At 42.6% G+C, this 15,867-nt stretch overlaps 1 protein-coding gene across 1 annotated transcript; it reads right to left on the bottom strand.

Annotated features, from left to right (window-relative positions):
* Positions 1 to 6,018: 6,018 nt before the first annotated feature.
* Positions 6,019 to 15,619, bottom strand: LOC136053342 (protein maelstrom homolog). Its single transcript, XM_065744106.1, has 12 exons — positions 15,488 to 15,619; positions 14,920 to 15,006; positions 14,128 to 14,224; positions 12,712 to 12,867; positions 12,147 to 12,188; positions 11,444 to 11,571; positions 10,041 to 10,095; positions 9,398 to 9,539; positions 8,213 to 8,275; positions 7,273 to 7,405; positions 6,921 to 6,999; positions 6,019 to 6,134 (listed from the first exon to the last, which is right to left on the bottom strand). Exons 1-12 carry the CDS (start codon positions 15,617 to 15,619, stop codon positions 6,019 to 6,021), a joined length of 1,230 nt encoding a protein of 409 aa, XP_065600178.1.
* Between the last annotated feature and the right edge of the window lie 248 nt (positions 15,620 to 15,867).

Raw genomic sequence — 15,867 nt, 5'->3', positions numbered from 1 at the left:
GAGACTGCAAGAAATAACTCATCTTTTAAATACAAACTTTTGCAGAATCTAGCTTTTTAGCCCCAAAGGTGAATATTTCTTTTGTATTACTGTGTGAGTGTTGCTAGAAGTGAACCTGTGCACATTTGCTTTCGTTTCTTTCACAGTGTGCTTTTCTCTCGTGCAGCTTTGTGACCCACCCTTTAACAGTCCATCCTTTTAAAAAATTCAGATAATGTGTGCATCAACTCTGAAAAGGACAAGGTTGCAGTAATAGCACTCCTAGGGCCACATGTGTGGTTGAAAAATAAAATGAATAAGCAACAAGGAGGGAAAGGTTTTTCCTACATAAGGTTAAGGAAGAGAAAAAAAAGAGGGCAGAGATCATCTTTGGAGCACAGTGTCATCAGTGTTCCTAGCCCTGGCCCTGGGAAAATCTCCCTGTGATTGAACTAGAAACTCATGTTTTAAGTATGCAGTTGCCTGCTGTTTAACTTAGCTGGCAGAAGAGGCCTTTAAAGCATTTATGCTGATTTGTAAATAATTTTTGCAGCATTGGGGCCGTTCCAGGGGATAAAAGCAAGCGTTGTGCCAATGTTTATACGTTACTTTTTCACTAACTACTTAATTCAGTGAAATTACTCAATATACCAACACCTGACTATTAGATCTCTGGCTTGGAAATCCAGCTCCAGAACTGGAGACCTGTGCTTTCCCATCCATGTATGTATTACATGTCTCAAAAAATTGCATGTCACAAAATATGGTCAGTGTACACTGAAAAACTGTCAGGAACTTTGTTGCCACTAATGCTGCTTCATTCATTCAGGATTTGTGGCAATGACCTTCTTTCCAAGAAACCTCTTACAGCAGTTTATCAGAAGGATGAACAAAGTTACTCTAAAACAACATGGCAGCAATTCCATTTAATGTTGCCCAGTGATCCACTAAAGCAGTGCCTGCAACACATTTGGGGAGAAGATGGGGAAGTGAACAACACTTAATGAATTCCTAGGAATTAATGTATACATACCTAACGTTGATACTCACACCCCTCCCAAGATGGGAACTGAGCAGAAATGGAGTGGCACTCCAGACAGTCAATAGTATATTTCTATTTGGTTATGTTCAGCTTTCAGACGGAAGAATACACACGCATATGCTTTATCTGTGCATGAAAAAGAAAGCAACAACAGAACACCAGATTTTAAGTGCTCACAAACCATTTTCCCATCTGCAGGACTACCAAGATCTGTTCGCCAAACTGGGAAGAACAGAACAGTATTATTCTGATAAATCATTAATAGTACGCTTGCTGAAAGAAATCTTGCTAAGATATTTATATATTATTTTTTCCTCCTTCTAATAGTACCTCGGAAATCTAGCAGTTATTTCGTGTGTAATGAAGTGTACAAAGGAAAAAAAGAAGTCCATTTCAACAATCCAGCAAGCCAAAGTCAAGGCAAATGGCCACTGTTATACTTGTTTCACTCACAAATCTATCAAGGAAGGCAAGTGGGATGGTGAGGCATGATTTTGGCTTGGCAAATCCACGCTGACCGCTGCCACTCTTCTCCTCCTACTTCACATACCCAAAAAAATGTGTTCCAAGAGGGCTCAAGCCACGATCTTTCCAAGAAGCACGGGAATTTATCAGTTTATGGTTCCCCAGACTGTCTTTCGGCAGATAGGTGCAATATATTTGCCTTCCATCCACTGTTACACTTCTCATGCTTTCTGAGACCTTTTCAGGACAGAACAGCTTTGCAAGGATATCAGGCAGCCTTCTCATTCTCATAATCTATATTTCTGGGGTGACTGGGGGTTCCCAAGAGTTAACCATGTTGGAGGCTGAAATAAGCCTCACTGGTAAAGACTGTCAAAAACATCCTATTGTGACTGGCCCAGGGGCTCCATGTATACTTGGTATTGATTACCTCAAAAGGGGATATTTTAAGGATCCCAAAGGGTATCAATGGGCCTTTGGAATAGCTGCTGTGGACGCAGACAACGTTAAGCAGCTGTCTGCTTTGCCTGGCCTATCAGAAGATCCGTCTGTTGTGGGGTTGCTCCAAGTGGAGGAGCAACAGGTACCGATTGCTACAAAAACGGTGCACAGACGGCAGTACCGAACCAACAGGGATTCCTTGCTCCCCATTCATAATTTGATTCGTCAGCTAGAGAGCCAGGGAGTGATCAGCAAAACTCACTCACCTTTTAACAGCCCCATATGGCCGGTGCGTAAAGCCAGTGGAGAAAGGAGGCTGACGGTAGATTACCGTGGCCTGAATGAAGTCACACCCCCACTGAGTGCTGCTGTGCCAGACATGCTACAACTCCAGTACGAACTGGAGTCAAAAGCAGCCAAGTGGTATGCCACCACTGACATTGCTAATGCCTTCTTCTCAATTCCTTTGGCCACAGAATGCAGGCCACAGTTTGCCTTCACCTGGAGGGGCGTTCAGTACACCTGGAACCGTTTGCCCCAGGGGTGGAAGCACAGCCCAACCATTTGCCATGGGTTGGTCCAAACTGCATTGGAACAGGGCGGTGCTCCTGAGCGCTTACAATACATTGATGATATCATTGTGTGGGGCAATACAGCAGGAGAAGTTTTTGAGAAAGGAGAGAGAATAATCCAGATCCTTCTGCGAGCTGGCTTTGCTATCAAGCGAAGCAAAGTGAAAGGGCCTGCACAGGAAATTCAGTTCCTAGGTATAAAGTGGCAAGATGGACGTCGTCACATCCCTACAGATGTGATTAACAAAATCACTGCCATGTCTCCACCCACCAGTAAGACAGAGACCCAAGCTTTTTTGGGTGTAGTGGACTTTTGGAGAATGCATGTTCCAAACTACAGTCTCATTGTGAGCCCTCTCTATCGGGTGACGCGGAAGAAGAATGATTTTGTGTGGGGCCCTGAGCAGCAGCAGGCTTTTGAGCAAATTAAGCAGGAGATAGCCCGTGCCGTGGCCCTGGGGCCAGTGCGGACGGGACAGGATGTAAAGAACATCCTCTACACTGCTGCTGGAAAGGAAGGTCCCACTTGGAGTTTGTGGCAAAGAGCTCCTGGAGAGACCCGAGGCCGACCCCTTGGATTCTGGAGTCGGGCGTACAGGGGGTCTGAGGAGCGCTACACTCCAACTGAGAAGGAGATCTTAGCCGCGTACGAGGGGGTTCGAGCTGCTTTCCGAAGTAATCGGTACTGAAACGCAGCTCCTCCTGGCACCTCGACTGCCAGTGCTGAACTGGATGTTCAAAGGAAAGGTTCCCTCTACCCATCATGCTACTGATGCCACTTGGAGTAAGTGGATTGCGCTGATTACACAGCGAGCTCAGATGGGGAACCTTAGTCATCCAGGAATCCTAGAAGTGATCACGGACTGGCCTGAAGGTAAAAAGTTTGGAACAATACCAGCAGAGGAGGTATCACGTGCCAAAGAGGCCCCGCCATATAATGAACTACCAGACAATGAAAAGAGATATGCCCTGTTCACAGATGGATCCTGTCGCATTGTGGGTAAGCACCGCAGATGGAAATCTGCTGTGTGGAGCCCCACACGACGAGTTGCTGAGGCCACTGAAGGAAAAGGAGAACCAAGTCAATTTGCAGAGGTAAAGGCTGTCCAGCTGGCCTTAGATATTGCTGAACGAGAGAGGTGGCCAGTGCTTTATCTTTACACTGACTCATGGATGGTGGCAAATGCTTTATGGGGGTGGTTACAGCAACGGGAACAAAATGGTTGGCAACGGAGGGGTAAACCTATTTGGGCTGCTGAACTGTGGAGAGACATTGCTGCCCGAATAAAGAATATGGTTGTAAAGGTGCGCCATGTAGATGCTCATGTTCCTAAGAGCCGGGCAACTGAGGAACAACAAAATAACCATCAGGTAGATCGAGCTGCCAAAGTTAAGGTGGCTCAAGCAGACTTGGACTGGCGACACAAGAGTGAATTATTTTTAGCTCGCTGGGCCCATGAGACCTCTGGCCATCAAGGAAGAGATGCAACATATAAATGGGCTAGAGACCGAGGGGTGGACTTAACTATGGATGCTATTGCACAGGTTATCCATGACTGTGATACGTGCGCCACAATTAAACAAGCCAAGAGAATGAAACCTCTTTGGGAAGAAGGGCGATGGCAAAAGTATAAATATGGGGAGGCGTGGCAGGTTGATTATATCACCTTGCCACGAACTCGCGATGGTAAGCATTACGTGCTCACCATGGTGGAAGCAACCACTGGGTGGCTTGAAACATATGCAGTACCCCATGCTACCGCCCGAAACACCATCTTAGGGCTCGAGAAACAAGTCCTATGGCGACATGGCACTCCAGAAAGAATTGAGTCCGATAATGGAACTCATTTCAAAAATTCTCTTGTAAATACTTGGGCCAAAGATCATGGTATTGAATGGATTTATCATATCCCCTATCACGCACCAGCTTCTGGTAAAATTGAAAGGTACATACAATGGGTTGTTAAAAACCACATTGAAAGCAATGGGTGGCGGAACATTTAAGCACTGGGAGAAGCATTTGGCAGAAGCCACCTGGTTGGTCAACACTCGAGGATCCATCAATCGTGATGGTCCTGCCCAATCCAGATCTCTACCTACTGTAGAGGGAGATAAGGTCCCTGTAGTACACGTAAAGAACATGTTGGGAAAAGCAGTTTGGGTCCTTCCAGCTTCTGGAAAGGGCAAACCTCTCCGTGGAACTGTTTTTGCTCAGGGACCTGGGTCCACTTGGTGGGTGATGCAGAAGAATGGGGATGTTCAGTGTGTACCACAAGGGAATTTGATGTTGGGCGAGTGCAGTCGGTAATTCCATGTATATACTTATATATGTTGTGTGTGTGTGTATATAATGCATGTTAATCACTGTTCTTCTATACATATATATCAAACATGATGTAGTGATGTGGAATAAGGGGTGGAATGTCATGGTTTTATGATTTTTGGTACTGGTATTCCACATCGTAACATCATGTAGTGCATTTAGAGTTAAAGAGTTAATGCTCCAGCTCCGTGGATCATCGATAGTTCCAGGTATACCTGTCTCAGAAGAGAAGAACAACTCCATTCCCCAGAGGACTTTGCGATGCTTTGCGTTCTTACGTGTTTACGCTCAGAGGGAAAGATAAAAACTGTCTGCGGTCACGGGACACTCTCTTTCCTTTTGGGATCGACTCAGCAGTGGGTGCTCGCTGCCGTCCGCCTTCAGCGTTAGCGTAAGGCCTTCGGTTTATCGGACACTCTCTCTTGCTCATTTTATTTGATTTATTAGCTTTAATTCCAATTATATTGTATTACATTGTGTTATTTTGCTTTCCGATATCTTATTTAGTAAATTAGCTTTCCTCCTCAGATCGCTGCCGCTGTTTTGTTCCTAGGCCCATCTCCCTTTTCCCTTTCCCCCTTCCCTGGGGCGTGGGTCCCCCGCACCAATCGTCACAGAACCGGGCCGAACCTGCCCGTAAACCGTTTGACAAACTGTCACCACACTTTTTCATAGAATATCTGCTTTTTTGCATCGAATGACTACTCGAGTTCTCAGTGGGTGGAAGAAACCAATTCTGAGCAATCCTTTGAGACCATGACACTGTATACTCTCCAGTGCATCCTGTCATACCTCCACTGCTCTCTCCATTTGTAGAGAGTTACACTGAAATTTTATCTTCCATATACAGATGAGGTGAAGGGGGTTACTAAAGAAAAAAAATAAAGCAGCACTTGTTTAAAGCTGGAGTGGCCACTAAAGAATTTCTAATTCAATGATGTTGCTAATCACTCTTGAATTTGCACTCCATCCATTAAGAAACAGAACTACCATAGCATTTCTTTTTAGAGAGGACACAACTTCAAAACATCTTCCAGTAGATCTTCTCTAAGTCCAGTAAGTAACAGTTTCATCATTTCAACAAGAACTTGAACAATCAAAAGTTGCACGTAAGATGAAAAGACAACCAACATTTTCTCCAGACAGCAGTTTATTTCCTTAAGAAAAAGAAAAAGATACAGATGTAAAGAAGATTTTCAGTGGCTGAAAGATGAGCTCAGGTCACGTGTATTTTCCAGCCATCGAGTGACTCCTCTTCCGCGTGTGATACTTGTTCCATAAGAAGACATCTTCAAAAGGAGTGAAGAATCACCTAATGAAATAGTTTACAAATGAAATAAATCCTTGAAGCTTGCATAAACTAATGGAATTTTCTTTTATATGCTGTGGAGTGGAATGTGTTCAGTATTTCTAACAGGAAAAGTGAGAAACAGGTTCTGCCCTCCATAACCACCAAGTCCATGTAAGATCTCATGATTTATATTTAGAACAGTTTCAGCATTTAATTCAGTGTGTGTTATCCACGCAAAAACATAAGGTGCAAACTCAGAGTTCTTACAGTTATTTGTCTTGCAAACCTTATTCTGTTCCATTTTGAAGGTTAGCCACATATTGCACAAATGAATCAAGTGCACATACTTTATATTAGAAAGATTTTAGCTCCAAGAAGAGGACTTGGAGCAAAGTTTTTTTTTTATAAATCCAGGAGTAACAAAATACTTGCAAGAAGTATGTGCAGAGTCAAATGGTACAACTCCAGAAGAGAGATGGTATTTTAAAGGTTGCCCTGCCTCAAAGCATCTAAACATGCAAGAAAGAAGTAAATATGACAAAACAATAAGGTGTTATAAAACAGCAGCATTCATGAGAAAAATCTGATTTTGTATAGACCTACTGACCGCAGTTTTTGGTCCAGTAACAGTGTAGTTATTTCATCTAGAGAAATTCAATGATATCTGCACAAACCTAGCTCACGCAGAGCTGAGTTCTATGCTGCTGACAGACAGTAACTTCTGAGCCCAGAAATTTGAAAAAGCTGCAACTGGATTATGTTTAAATACTCTCTTTCCCTTTACAAATGAGGAAATCTCGAACTCACATCTAGAAGGGACAAGATCTTGAACTCGACTTGGAGAAAGGATGCATTTACCCCTTCCAGAACCCCTGGCCTTCATTTCCTGCAGAAAGAAATAAGCATTCAAAATAAGAAGTCTTCTCTAAAGTGGCATGCGTAACTATTTGTGATACCTGGGAGTAGTAGTAATAAATAACACACCACAAGAAACTGCCCAGCTAGAGATTATTTTCCTTTTCTCAGTCTACCAAGTATTCCTCAAAAAAAAAAAGCATCCAAAACAGAAGATGGCTAACCCGAAATTACCAAGTGTGTTCTGTCTAGAAGACTTGAGTTAACTTGAAATAACACAGGAAAACAATTTGAAGAACCTGACCTGAAAACGTGCAGCATCCAGTATCAGTTGCCTCAGATTGTGACTGAAGCGGAAATACAAGTCTTCAAGAGGCAGGTGAGCAGCTGTCAGTGAGACTCCATACGAACCAGCGAAAGATCTACTGATGCAATAACTTGACCAGGGAAATAAAGAAATCAAGAAAAGCTTTGTTAATAGGGTTGTAATGCTTATATACAGAAACACAGCATTCTTAGATCTTCAACTGACAAGGCCACCACAGATCAAGACGCAGAGATGACAGAGGGCAAAAGGATATTGTCAAAGCAGCTAACAACCCTGAATGCTTCCAAGTTCACCAGCATATTCTATCAAATTAACACAGTCACTTCCCCATGCTGTCAAATGTAACCACTCATAAGCATTAAATCCATCACTGGAAATTTGCTTAATACTGGTTGTTTTTTTTAATAAAAAATTAATTACTATTTCTCTCAAATAATATTACTACTATTGACTGAGATCTTAAACTGCATTTCTTTCCCAACTATTTGTCCTTCCCTCAACCTAAAAAAGAGAAGCTTGCGTATCTACATTATATGTAAAACAGTATACAAATTTCTAGAGATGGACTAAAATATACTGAGAATTTCCCATCGAACTGAAGCTTAGTAAACCTCTGAAGACAAACACTGAATTTGAACAAAGAACATTTCTTTCAGCTCTCCAATAGCGAAGGTAGTGATGACCAAGTGATGGATATTATCATAGACATCACGTTATACCAAACTGCTACAGCAGCATACTGCTTTACAGTATTAATACAAAAACTAAAGTGAAAATAGAATGAAGTCCTGGAAGTGCAAGAAATAAATAAAACTCAAGATTCAGAATCACCGTGCTCAAAGCAATCGGGGCCAAAAAGCGTGTGTAACAAAATGAAATGCCATCACACTGCAGATAACTCCTGTGAAATACTCACGCCATTTTCTTACAGGATGCCAAAGCACAGTAAAGTATATCATTCTCTTCATGCCACTTGCACCTACATAAAATGAAACGGAGGTTTACTGTCTAAGTATCTACATCTTTAATCAACGCGAACAGTTGGCCTGATCAGAAGGAACAGGAGCAAACATCAAAGGTTATCTTTTGTCTCAGTGATCATCCATTTAAAATTACACAGATGACCAACATTTACTAACAGATCTAGATGACTTATGTAGAGTTGAGAACTGCACTTAACCAGCAACCTTCCAGACACTGTGGCAGAGACAAAAGGAAACCCCATTAAATTCTGATTATCTTTAAGTTTCCCACTACAACGAAAATCCCTCTTAATACAACCATCCCCGTTTCATTCTGCAAATGTTATGAAGTACTTTTTTTTCCTCCGTTCTCTTTAATGCTTTCCTCTACTGTGAAGTAGTAGTTTCTTTCAGAAGGAAAGAAACAGCAGTGATTACTCAGTGATCTAGATGTCCATAGCATAAGCAGATTTTCAGGGATAAGTGCTAGTAGACAAAAAATTCAATAGAATTAAGATCAAATTATTAATTCTTCTTTATAACAGAAGCATACTTCAGCTTTTCTCCACTGTTAACTGTATCAGTGCTAAGTATTCTGCAATGCCTCTAGGTACTATATAATAGAACACAAGGATCCAAAAGTAGTAAAAACATTACTGTTCAAGACATGTAAGGAAAAGAAGAAAAACAATCCTATGAAATACATGCATTCTAGCATTATAAAAAGAATTCCTTCAGGAAAGTGTGAGATGTAACTTGACTCTTGAGCTTGTTTTCTGCCACTAGAAAGCACATCTAGCTCATCATCACAGTTGCAGTGTGAGGTACATACTAAAATCCAGCTTCTCAAGGCTCTGAATCTCCTCACTTCTATGACTTCAAGTATCACAATATATTTTCTTTTTTTAACTGTCCTTTAAATCAAGCTCCAGACTCAGCATTAGAGACACCGGTCTTTTTTTTTTTTTTTTTTTTGAAAGATAGCAACGCACATCTCCTGTTTTAGCCACGCTGTGATAAGAAATCTTTTGATGAGATGGTTTCCTGAAGAATTTAGCCTAGCTGTGCACAAGCTGCACTTAAGGCACCCAGACACATCAGAACAATACCCATTTCCACAGAAAAAGAAACCAACATACCTGGTATTACTGGAAAAATCCCACAGGACAACATTTAGCTCTCTAAACACCCAAGCGTTGGATGGCTCCTTTTGGCATTCCTTCTGGTGCAGTTTTATTACCAGGTCTTCTACAGTAAGAAGCTCCAGAGATCTCCGAACACCTATAGCCCAGAGGAAATCCACATCAGCATAACATCCACTCTTTTCAGCCAGCCTTTGTTCACTCTTCATCTTCTTCTATCCCTACAGTCACGTAAACCTCAACAAATTATTCTGCCACTGATATTAATAATATCTGGCATTTTATCAAGGCAGGTCCTATACTCTCTCAGTTTACTCCACTATATCCTACCTACAGGCCATCTTTCCTCAGAAGCTGCTAGTTCCCCCATCTGTTCCCCTACACTCACCTTCTCAGTAATCTCACTGCTTCTGCACCTTTTTCTGGTTGTACTCTTCATCTGCTCATTAGCCGGTTAGCTGACTAACCATGCAGCATTTATGGGGAGGGAGAGAAGAAGCACACGCAACAGTTCTAGCTATCAGTATCAGCTTTTATGAAACTCCTGAGACCTGAACTCCTTCTGACAAATACAGCAGTCCATGATCAGATAACCCTCCTTTCTTGGAGAAACAAAAGCCAAAAACAACTGTTTTCCCACCTGCTACACTAGCCATTCGTTCAAGACACCAGCTGATTCGGAATCTGCCATCAGACTAGAAAAAGAAAATCTCAGTCACATTCAAGAACATAATAAGTACAGTATATAATTTAATATCTGCAAGACCTCAGGCTGCACTTAAAAAAAATCATTCCCAAAACAAAAGTCCATGTTTATATACAACCTCCCGGAAAATTACCTTGAAGAGGAATCAAATACCAAGGCAGTCTTCCAACCAAATCTCAGGAGAAATTCTGGGCTAATACATGGAGACAAGTTAACTGTTAACTCATACTACAGCCATCTCTACTAACTGCTGTATGTTATTTTCCCTCCATGCACAGCACTTGTATTTATATATGGAGCCCAAGATCTAGATCCTCCACTCCTTTTATGAGTTAACTAGCACTAGGCTCAAGGGGAATAAAAAAAATTATATATAGTTGGCACGATGCTTAAATTCCTCTGAACCTCAGTGTTTTATTTCACTCATCAGCAATTCAGCAAAAATAAGATGTACAGCATTCTCACGTGAAAAGTCATTAAAGTGTAAAAACATCCTCAGAGAAGCGAGATTACCCAACTATTATCCAGTACACTCAAGTTAAGTACAATCTTAAAAATTCCAAACAGTGTCAGAACAGTCTGAAATGCTCATCAATAGACAGAGCCAGACACGCAGGCTGTGAATAAGTAGGCAGAAATTGTGTCGCTCATTTCTGGAAAGGTTAGCTTCTTTCTCTAACAGAGCAGGGGTTTGTATGTGTGGCTAGGTGTGGAAGGAAAAAGAACAAAAAAGGAAGCTTGCTTATTTAGGTTCCATATCATTTTTAGTTCCTGCAAAAAGCTGGAAACAAAAAAAACAGGTTTCAACTGCCAAACTTATGTAAGGTAATTTCTTTCTATAATGGAAGAAAACTTTGAGTGTGTCATCGTCCCAACCTCCCCCATCACTCATTTGCACACAGAATGCGCATTAGAGCAAAGTCTCTCCTTGATTACCCACTGGAAGAGAACTCAGGTTTTGATTTTGAGTGCCTTACTTTGACCTTGTGTAGGTTAAGACAAATTACTAATACCAAATGGTATAGTTAGTCAAAAGAGATTGTATACTTTATCTTCTGGATAATCCTTCTAAACAGACAATTGATAAGAAGAGAAACACTCAGCTGTTTCCAAAGATTGAAGCTCGCAAAAGAAACTCCACAAGGGAGGGATCTCTTGCAACAAGAGATCCTTCCCTGATGGTGGTCAGCCCTTAAATGGGGTCCGGGAGAGGTGGAGTCAGACACCACCCCTTCCAGTCATACAGGTGCACTGCCTTCACCTGTGCTCCCACAGCTGCCTCACTGCTCACCTCAGGTGATCAGTGGTTCAACAGTTCCCTTACACCCTGATCATACCTTGCAGTAAAAACGAGGACAAGCACCTCCAGCTGGCTGGGCAAACTTAAGAAGTTCACGTATGACAACTGGGTAGCAAGTACGCGAAAGACAAAATCCAGACAGAGGAATCTTATGAGTGGCATCACCTAGCAAAAGGTGAAGAGGATAAAATTTTAATTTATGAGAAATTTTGTTTCTTAAACCACCATCTGCCCTCCTCTGTAATTTGATGTATATACATCTATACTTAAAAACAATGCCTCTCTTTCCCTACAGAGAAGATGTGTAATTGAAGCTACGAAAACCTTATTTCCTGAAAAAGGCTAGCAATCTGGGCTGTGAGCAGATGCATGCACATCTACCCCTTTTGAGAGGTCATTATCTAAATACTTGACGTAGGATAACATAAGCCAAGTTTGTTCCCTGTGCACACAAGGGGAGTAATTGTACTAACGGAAAGAGACAATCTATAAACACTGCTTAAGAGTCACGAGGGAAACACAGCAGTGAAGAGCTCTGCTGTTTGAGGGTACAAGAAATAAGCAAGGTGACTGCAGCAAGCTGTCCTCTCACCCCTTTCTCTTCAAAAGATGACAGGAAGTCCCCAGAAGGGGAAGCTTCCAGGTGAGACTTACAAAACAACTGGATATAGAACAGATAAGCAGAATCCAAAACTGTAAAGCCTTGCATAGCACTCTTCTTCTCCTCCACTGATACTCACTAGCAGCCTGGCAGTGATACCGAAAACCAAGTGGTGGTACTTCTGCAGAAAAACACGAGGAATGGGAGAAAAAGAAACAACCGTCATCCATCACCACAGTGACAGATCCTTAACTCTGAAATAGGCAGCAGATTTTTATTTATACAAAGGAGCAGCTTCACCTTCCCCTGTGGCCTTGTACAACTACCACAACTATTCTTGAAAAAAAATATTTTCAGTTGCATTCATTTGAAGAGTATATTGCATTGCATTTATAAGTTAAGCCCAGAACAAACATTCCTCAGCACGAAATAAAGCACAAACATCAGAAGTGCCCTTTGGATTTATTCTGCCCTCTACAAAGCTTCATGCAAACCAAGTACTTAAGTAGATGTTCAAAAGCAAGCAGAAAACAGCAATGCTCAGTTATTTAAAGTAGAAGTCTAATCGCTTGTAGCTAAAGAAAGAAACCTATCTTAATATCAGAAATCTAATGAGCACAGCAGCAACTGGCACTAGAAAACTTCCCTCTCAACCCAGAGCAAGATGAACTACTTCCAGGCTACCCCCCTTCCTTGGAAATCACCTGCATCTATGAAGTGATGGAAGTCAGCCATTATGCCCTCCTTCAGGGAGTACTTGACACACCCGATTTCACAAGGGAGGAAGCGCTGATCACAGTGGGACGGCAGCTTGCCGTGACTGTAGATGTCCAGGAAATAGAAGATGTCTGCAACCACAGCTGAAAGGAAAAAAAGAGATATAATTTTGTTACTTTAATTAAAATTAGAAAATAAAGTATCTTCTATTGGTTTTGAATGACCAAACAATACTTTAACTAACAGTCACAAACGCTACATAATGCTGTTTCTGAAGTTAAAGATAGTACCCACCCTTACACTGTGCCCCTCATCAAAACAAGTAAACAAAAACCTTATTTGTTCTACTAAAATGATGTAGTAGGCTAGATTCTATGATACTCAGCACCACCTGTCCCAAGCTTAAGTTCTGGCACTACTTTACATGGATCTTGATTTCCACAAGCTGCAGTGGGAAAGGAAGACAGACCTCCTGAGTGGAGCTCTTTTCACAAAGAAAAAAAATGAATCCGGTATGGGCAACCACGCAAGACTTTCACTGAGAAATATTAAGGAGCAAGATCATAAAACGCATCTCGGACTCAGCTGAAAGATCAGTTATGCCAGCTCAAGTCACCATCATCAACCTGATCAAGTTTACATTATAGCAACAGCTGAGCATAGATTCTGGCAGTGAGAAAGCTAACAGATATTACACTTTTTCAACAGAGCTACTATTTTCTGAGCCTGCATAACTATGACATGTTCAAGAGACTAGTTAGGTAAAAGGCTTGAGCAGAAACTTGACCAAACAGCACAGATACAGCTTCTATTAACTGGCTGTTTAACTTCTATTGCAAGTGTCACCATCTATCATTTTCCACAATAAAACATGTTTGTTACTTAATTCTAATCCAAACATCCATTTGAAGACGAGGTACAGATGGTAAAAAGCTTGCTTTTCAAGACACGTGGAAACTAGCCAGGATGTCCCACAGGTACTGACCAAGTACTTACCCATTTATATCATTTATATTATATAGGTGTTAGATTAGTTTGAGCTTCTTGCCCTTGGATCTCAGTACGAACATTCTATTATCCCAAACTTGGATTAGGCCTTGTAAATCACAAATGTCAGAGCAAAAAGCCCTGAGGGAACTGTAAGTAATGTATTAGTAACAATACACCCATTAAGCTAAAAGAAAAACAGGTAGTGGAATTATTTCAAGGGATGCAGAGGAGCATTTGCACCAACTACACGAGGAAAGGTCTTCGTGGGCCTACACCATCACTAAGAACAAGCACACATCTGACAAAGGCAACTACTGCCAAAATGAAAACTATCTTCGTACGGGTACAACACAGAATATCTTTAGAAGGCAAGCTTTTATCTAACAGCACCGGCTACTGTAAGATCACTGTACCCTGATCACTCATCCATGATATAGCAGAGGCATCAAGAAGAGATGTCACTCTGTACGTCTCTGTAGTCACGTGAGCAGGTACTGGATTCTTAGGGCCCTAGAAAAGATGAGAAAACTCCATCAACTAACTCTAATGAAATTCATCACCTCTTACCAAAGAAAGACAGGATGTCCACTGCTCATTATGGCTAAGTGGAACAAATTCTTAGTGTGTATACAAGTGCCTGAAGACTTGAAGGCTAAGGCAAGAATACTAACAGAGAACGGTTATCTTAGTACCTCAATCAACACACAGTTGGAAGGAATTTCAGCTAAGCTTCTGAAGTGTAATAGAAGTATTAAAAAAAATTGTTTTGTTCAACTTAATGATGCATAGAAGGAAGTTTTCAGACTGAAATCTTCAACAATTCCCACAACTTTGATAAAGAAACCTCAAAACGCTCATTTGCCTTTGATTAGGATAGGTATTCATCTGAGCTGATAAATCCCTGAGTAACTAGACTTTTCTGTGGCTATGAGACCAAGAGGGAGTTGCAGTTCTATTAATAAAGTCCTGCACATCCATACACGAACAGTGAGCTCTTAGGGCAGCAAAAAGATTTGGGCAGATGCCCAGAAACCTCAGAGGCTTACACGATGCAATCTAGGCATAAAGTGTGAGTAACATCCACATTCACATTCCAGATAATTGTCTCTGCCTGACAAGGGCTGATAATTATCAGTTTACAGTACTCAGAATGAGCAATTAGCCCCATTGATGCAAACACCACTTGCTCCTTCCTGCACCTTTACCTCCTTGGCTGCAGCTTGCAAGGATTTCTTTTCCTTCCACTTCAGAGCCTTCTCTGCATAGACCATCTTCTCCTCCTTTGTCAGCAGCTTGAAGCAAAGAGAACCATCAATGCCTCTGTACCTCTCCCTTCAGCAACCCCACAAATCAACGTTTCCTTGCTTCCAAACGGAGTCTGTCAATTCTCACATAACTCCCTCACAAAGCCGTTTGGCTTCAACGCAGGGCACCCCACGAGCACATGCTCCCTCAGCACCCAAAGGCGCTGCCATCCCACAGAGGTCTTCCCCTGAGGCCGCCCTCCATTCTCCCCAAGCCCTCTCCCCTGAACAACAGCCCTCTCCCCTGAACAACAGCCCTCTCCCCTGAACAACAGCCCTCTCCCCTGAACAACAGCCCTCTCCCCTGAACAACAGCCCTCTCCCCTGAACAACAGCCCTCTCCCCTGAACAACAGCCCTCTCCCCTGAACAACAGCCCTCTCCCCTGAACAACAGCCCTCTCCCCTGAACAACAGCCCTCTCCCCTGAACAACAGCCCTCTCCCCTGAACAACAGCCCTCTCCCCTCACCGCCCACTCCTGGCTGAGGTGAGGAATGCCATCGCTCACTCGGCTCACGGGCAGGCCGCGCTGCCGCAGCAGGGGCAGATGCTCACGCACGAAGAAATAGTAAGGGCTGCGAGAGCGCTGCGAGCGAGACATGGCGGCCACACGCCTCGTCCTCCACAGCCACACCACCACAGCGCTGCAAAGGGGCGCTGCTGGCGGGGAGGGAGTACGGCGGATTAGAGGGCGCCTGCTTTCCTTTTAATGTGTGGGTAGTGCCGCCTCCTGCAGGTGCAGAGTTGCCGAAGGCCTTGAGGGCTCTCAAAGGCAGTTAACGGCCTCAGCAGCGGCCCTGGGACGCCGCCCTGAGCTGGAGTTCGTTGAAGCTCGAGCCTGGGGGGCAG

Source organism: Cyrtonyx montezumae, unplaced genomic scaffold (genome assembly GCF_038088225.1).
Source record: "Cyrtonyx montezumae isolate F1298 unplaced genomic scaffold, pur_monq_1.0 scaffold_3, whole genome shotgun sequence".
NCBI classification, from domain to species: Eukaryota; Metazoa; Chordata; class Aves; order Galliformes; family Odontophoridae; genus Cyrtonyx; species Cyrtonyx montezumae.
The sequence above is the reverse complement of the archived record's forward strand: the minus strand, read 5'-3'. Positions and strand labels throughout refer to the sequence as shown.

What these genes read in the sequence shown, in the direction of transcription:
- LOC136053342 (XM_065744106.1), bottom strand. Translation starts at nt 15,619, where the DNA reads ATGTCTCGCTCGCAGCGCTCTCGCAGCCCTTACTATTTCTTCGTGCGT. An exon ending in GTATCACTGCCAGGCTGCTA is followed by an intron (nt 11,572 to 12,146) that starts GTGAGTATCAGT and finishes ACCTTTTGCTAG; the next exon opens with GTGATGCCACTCATAAGATT. An exon ending in GATTTTTCCAGTAATACCAG is followed by an intron (nt 8,276 to 9,397) that starts GTATGTTGGTTT and finishes CATTTTATGTAG; the next exon opens with GTGCAAGTGGCATGAAGAGA.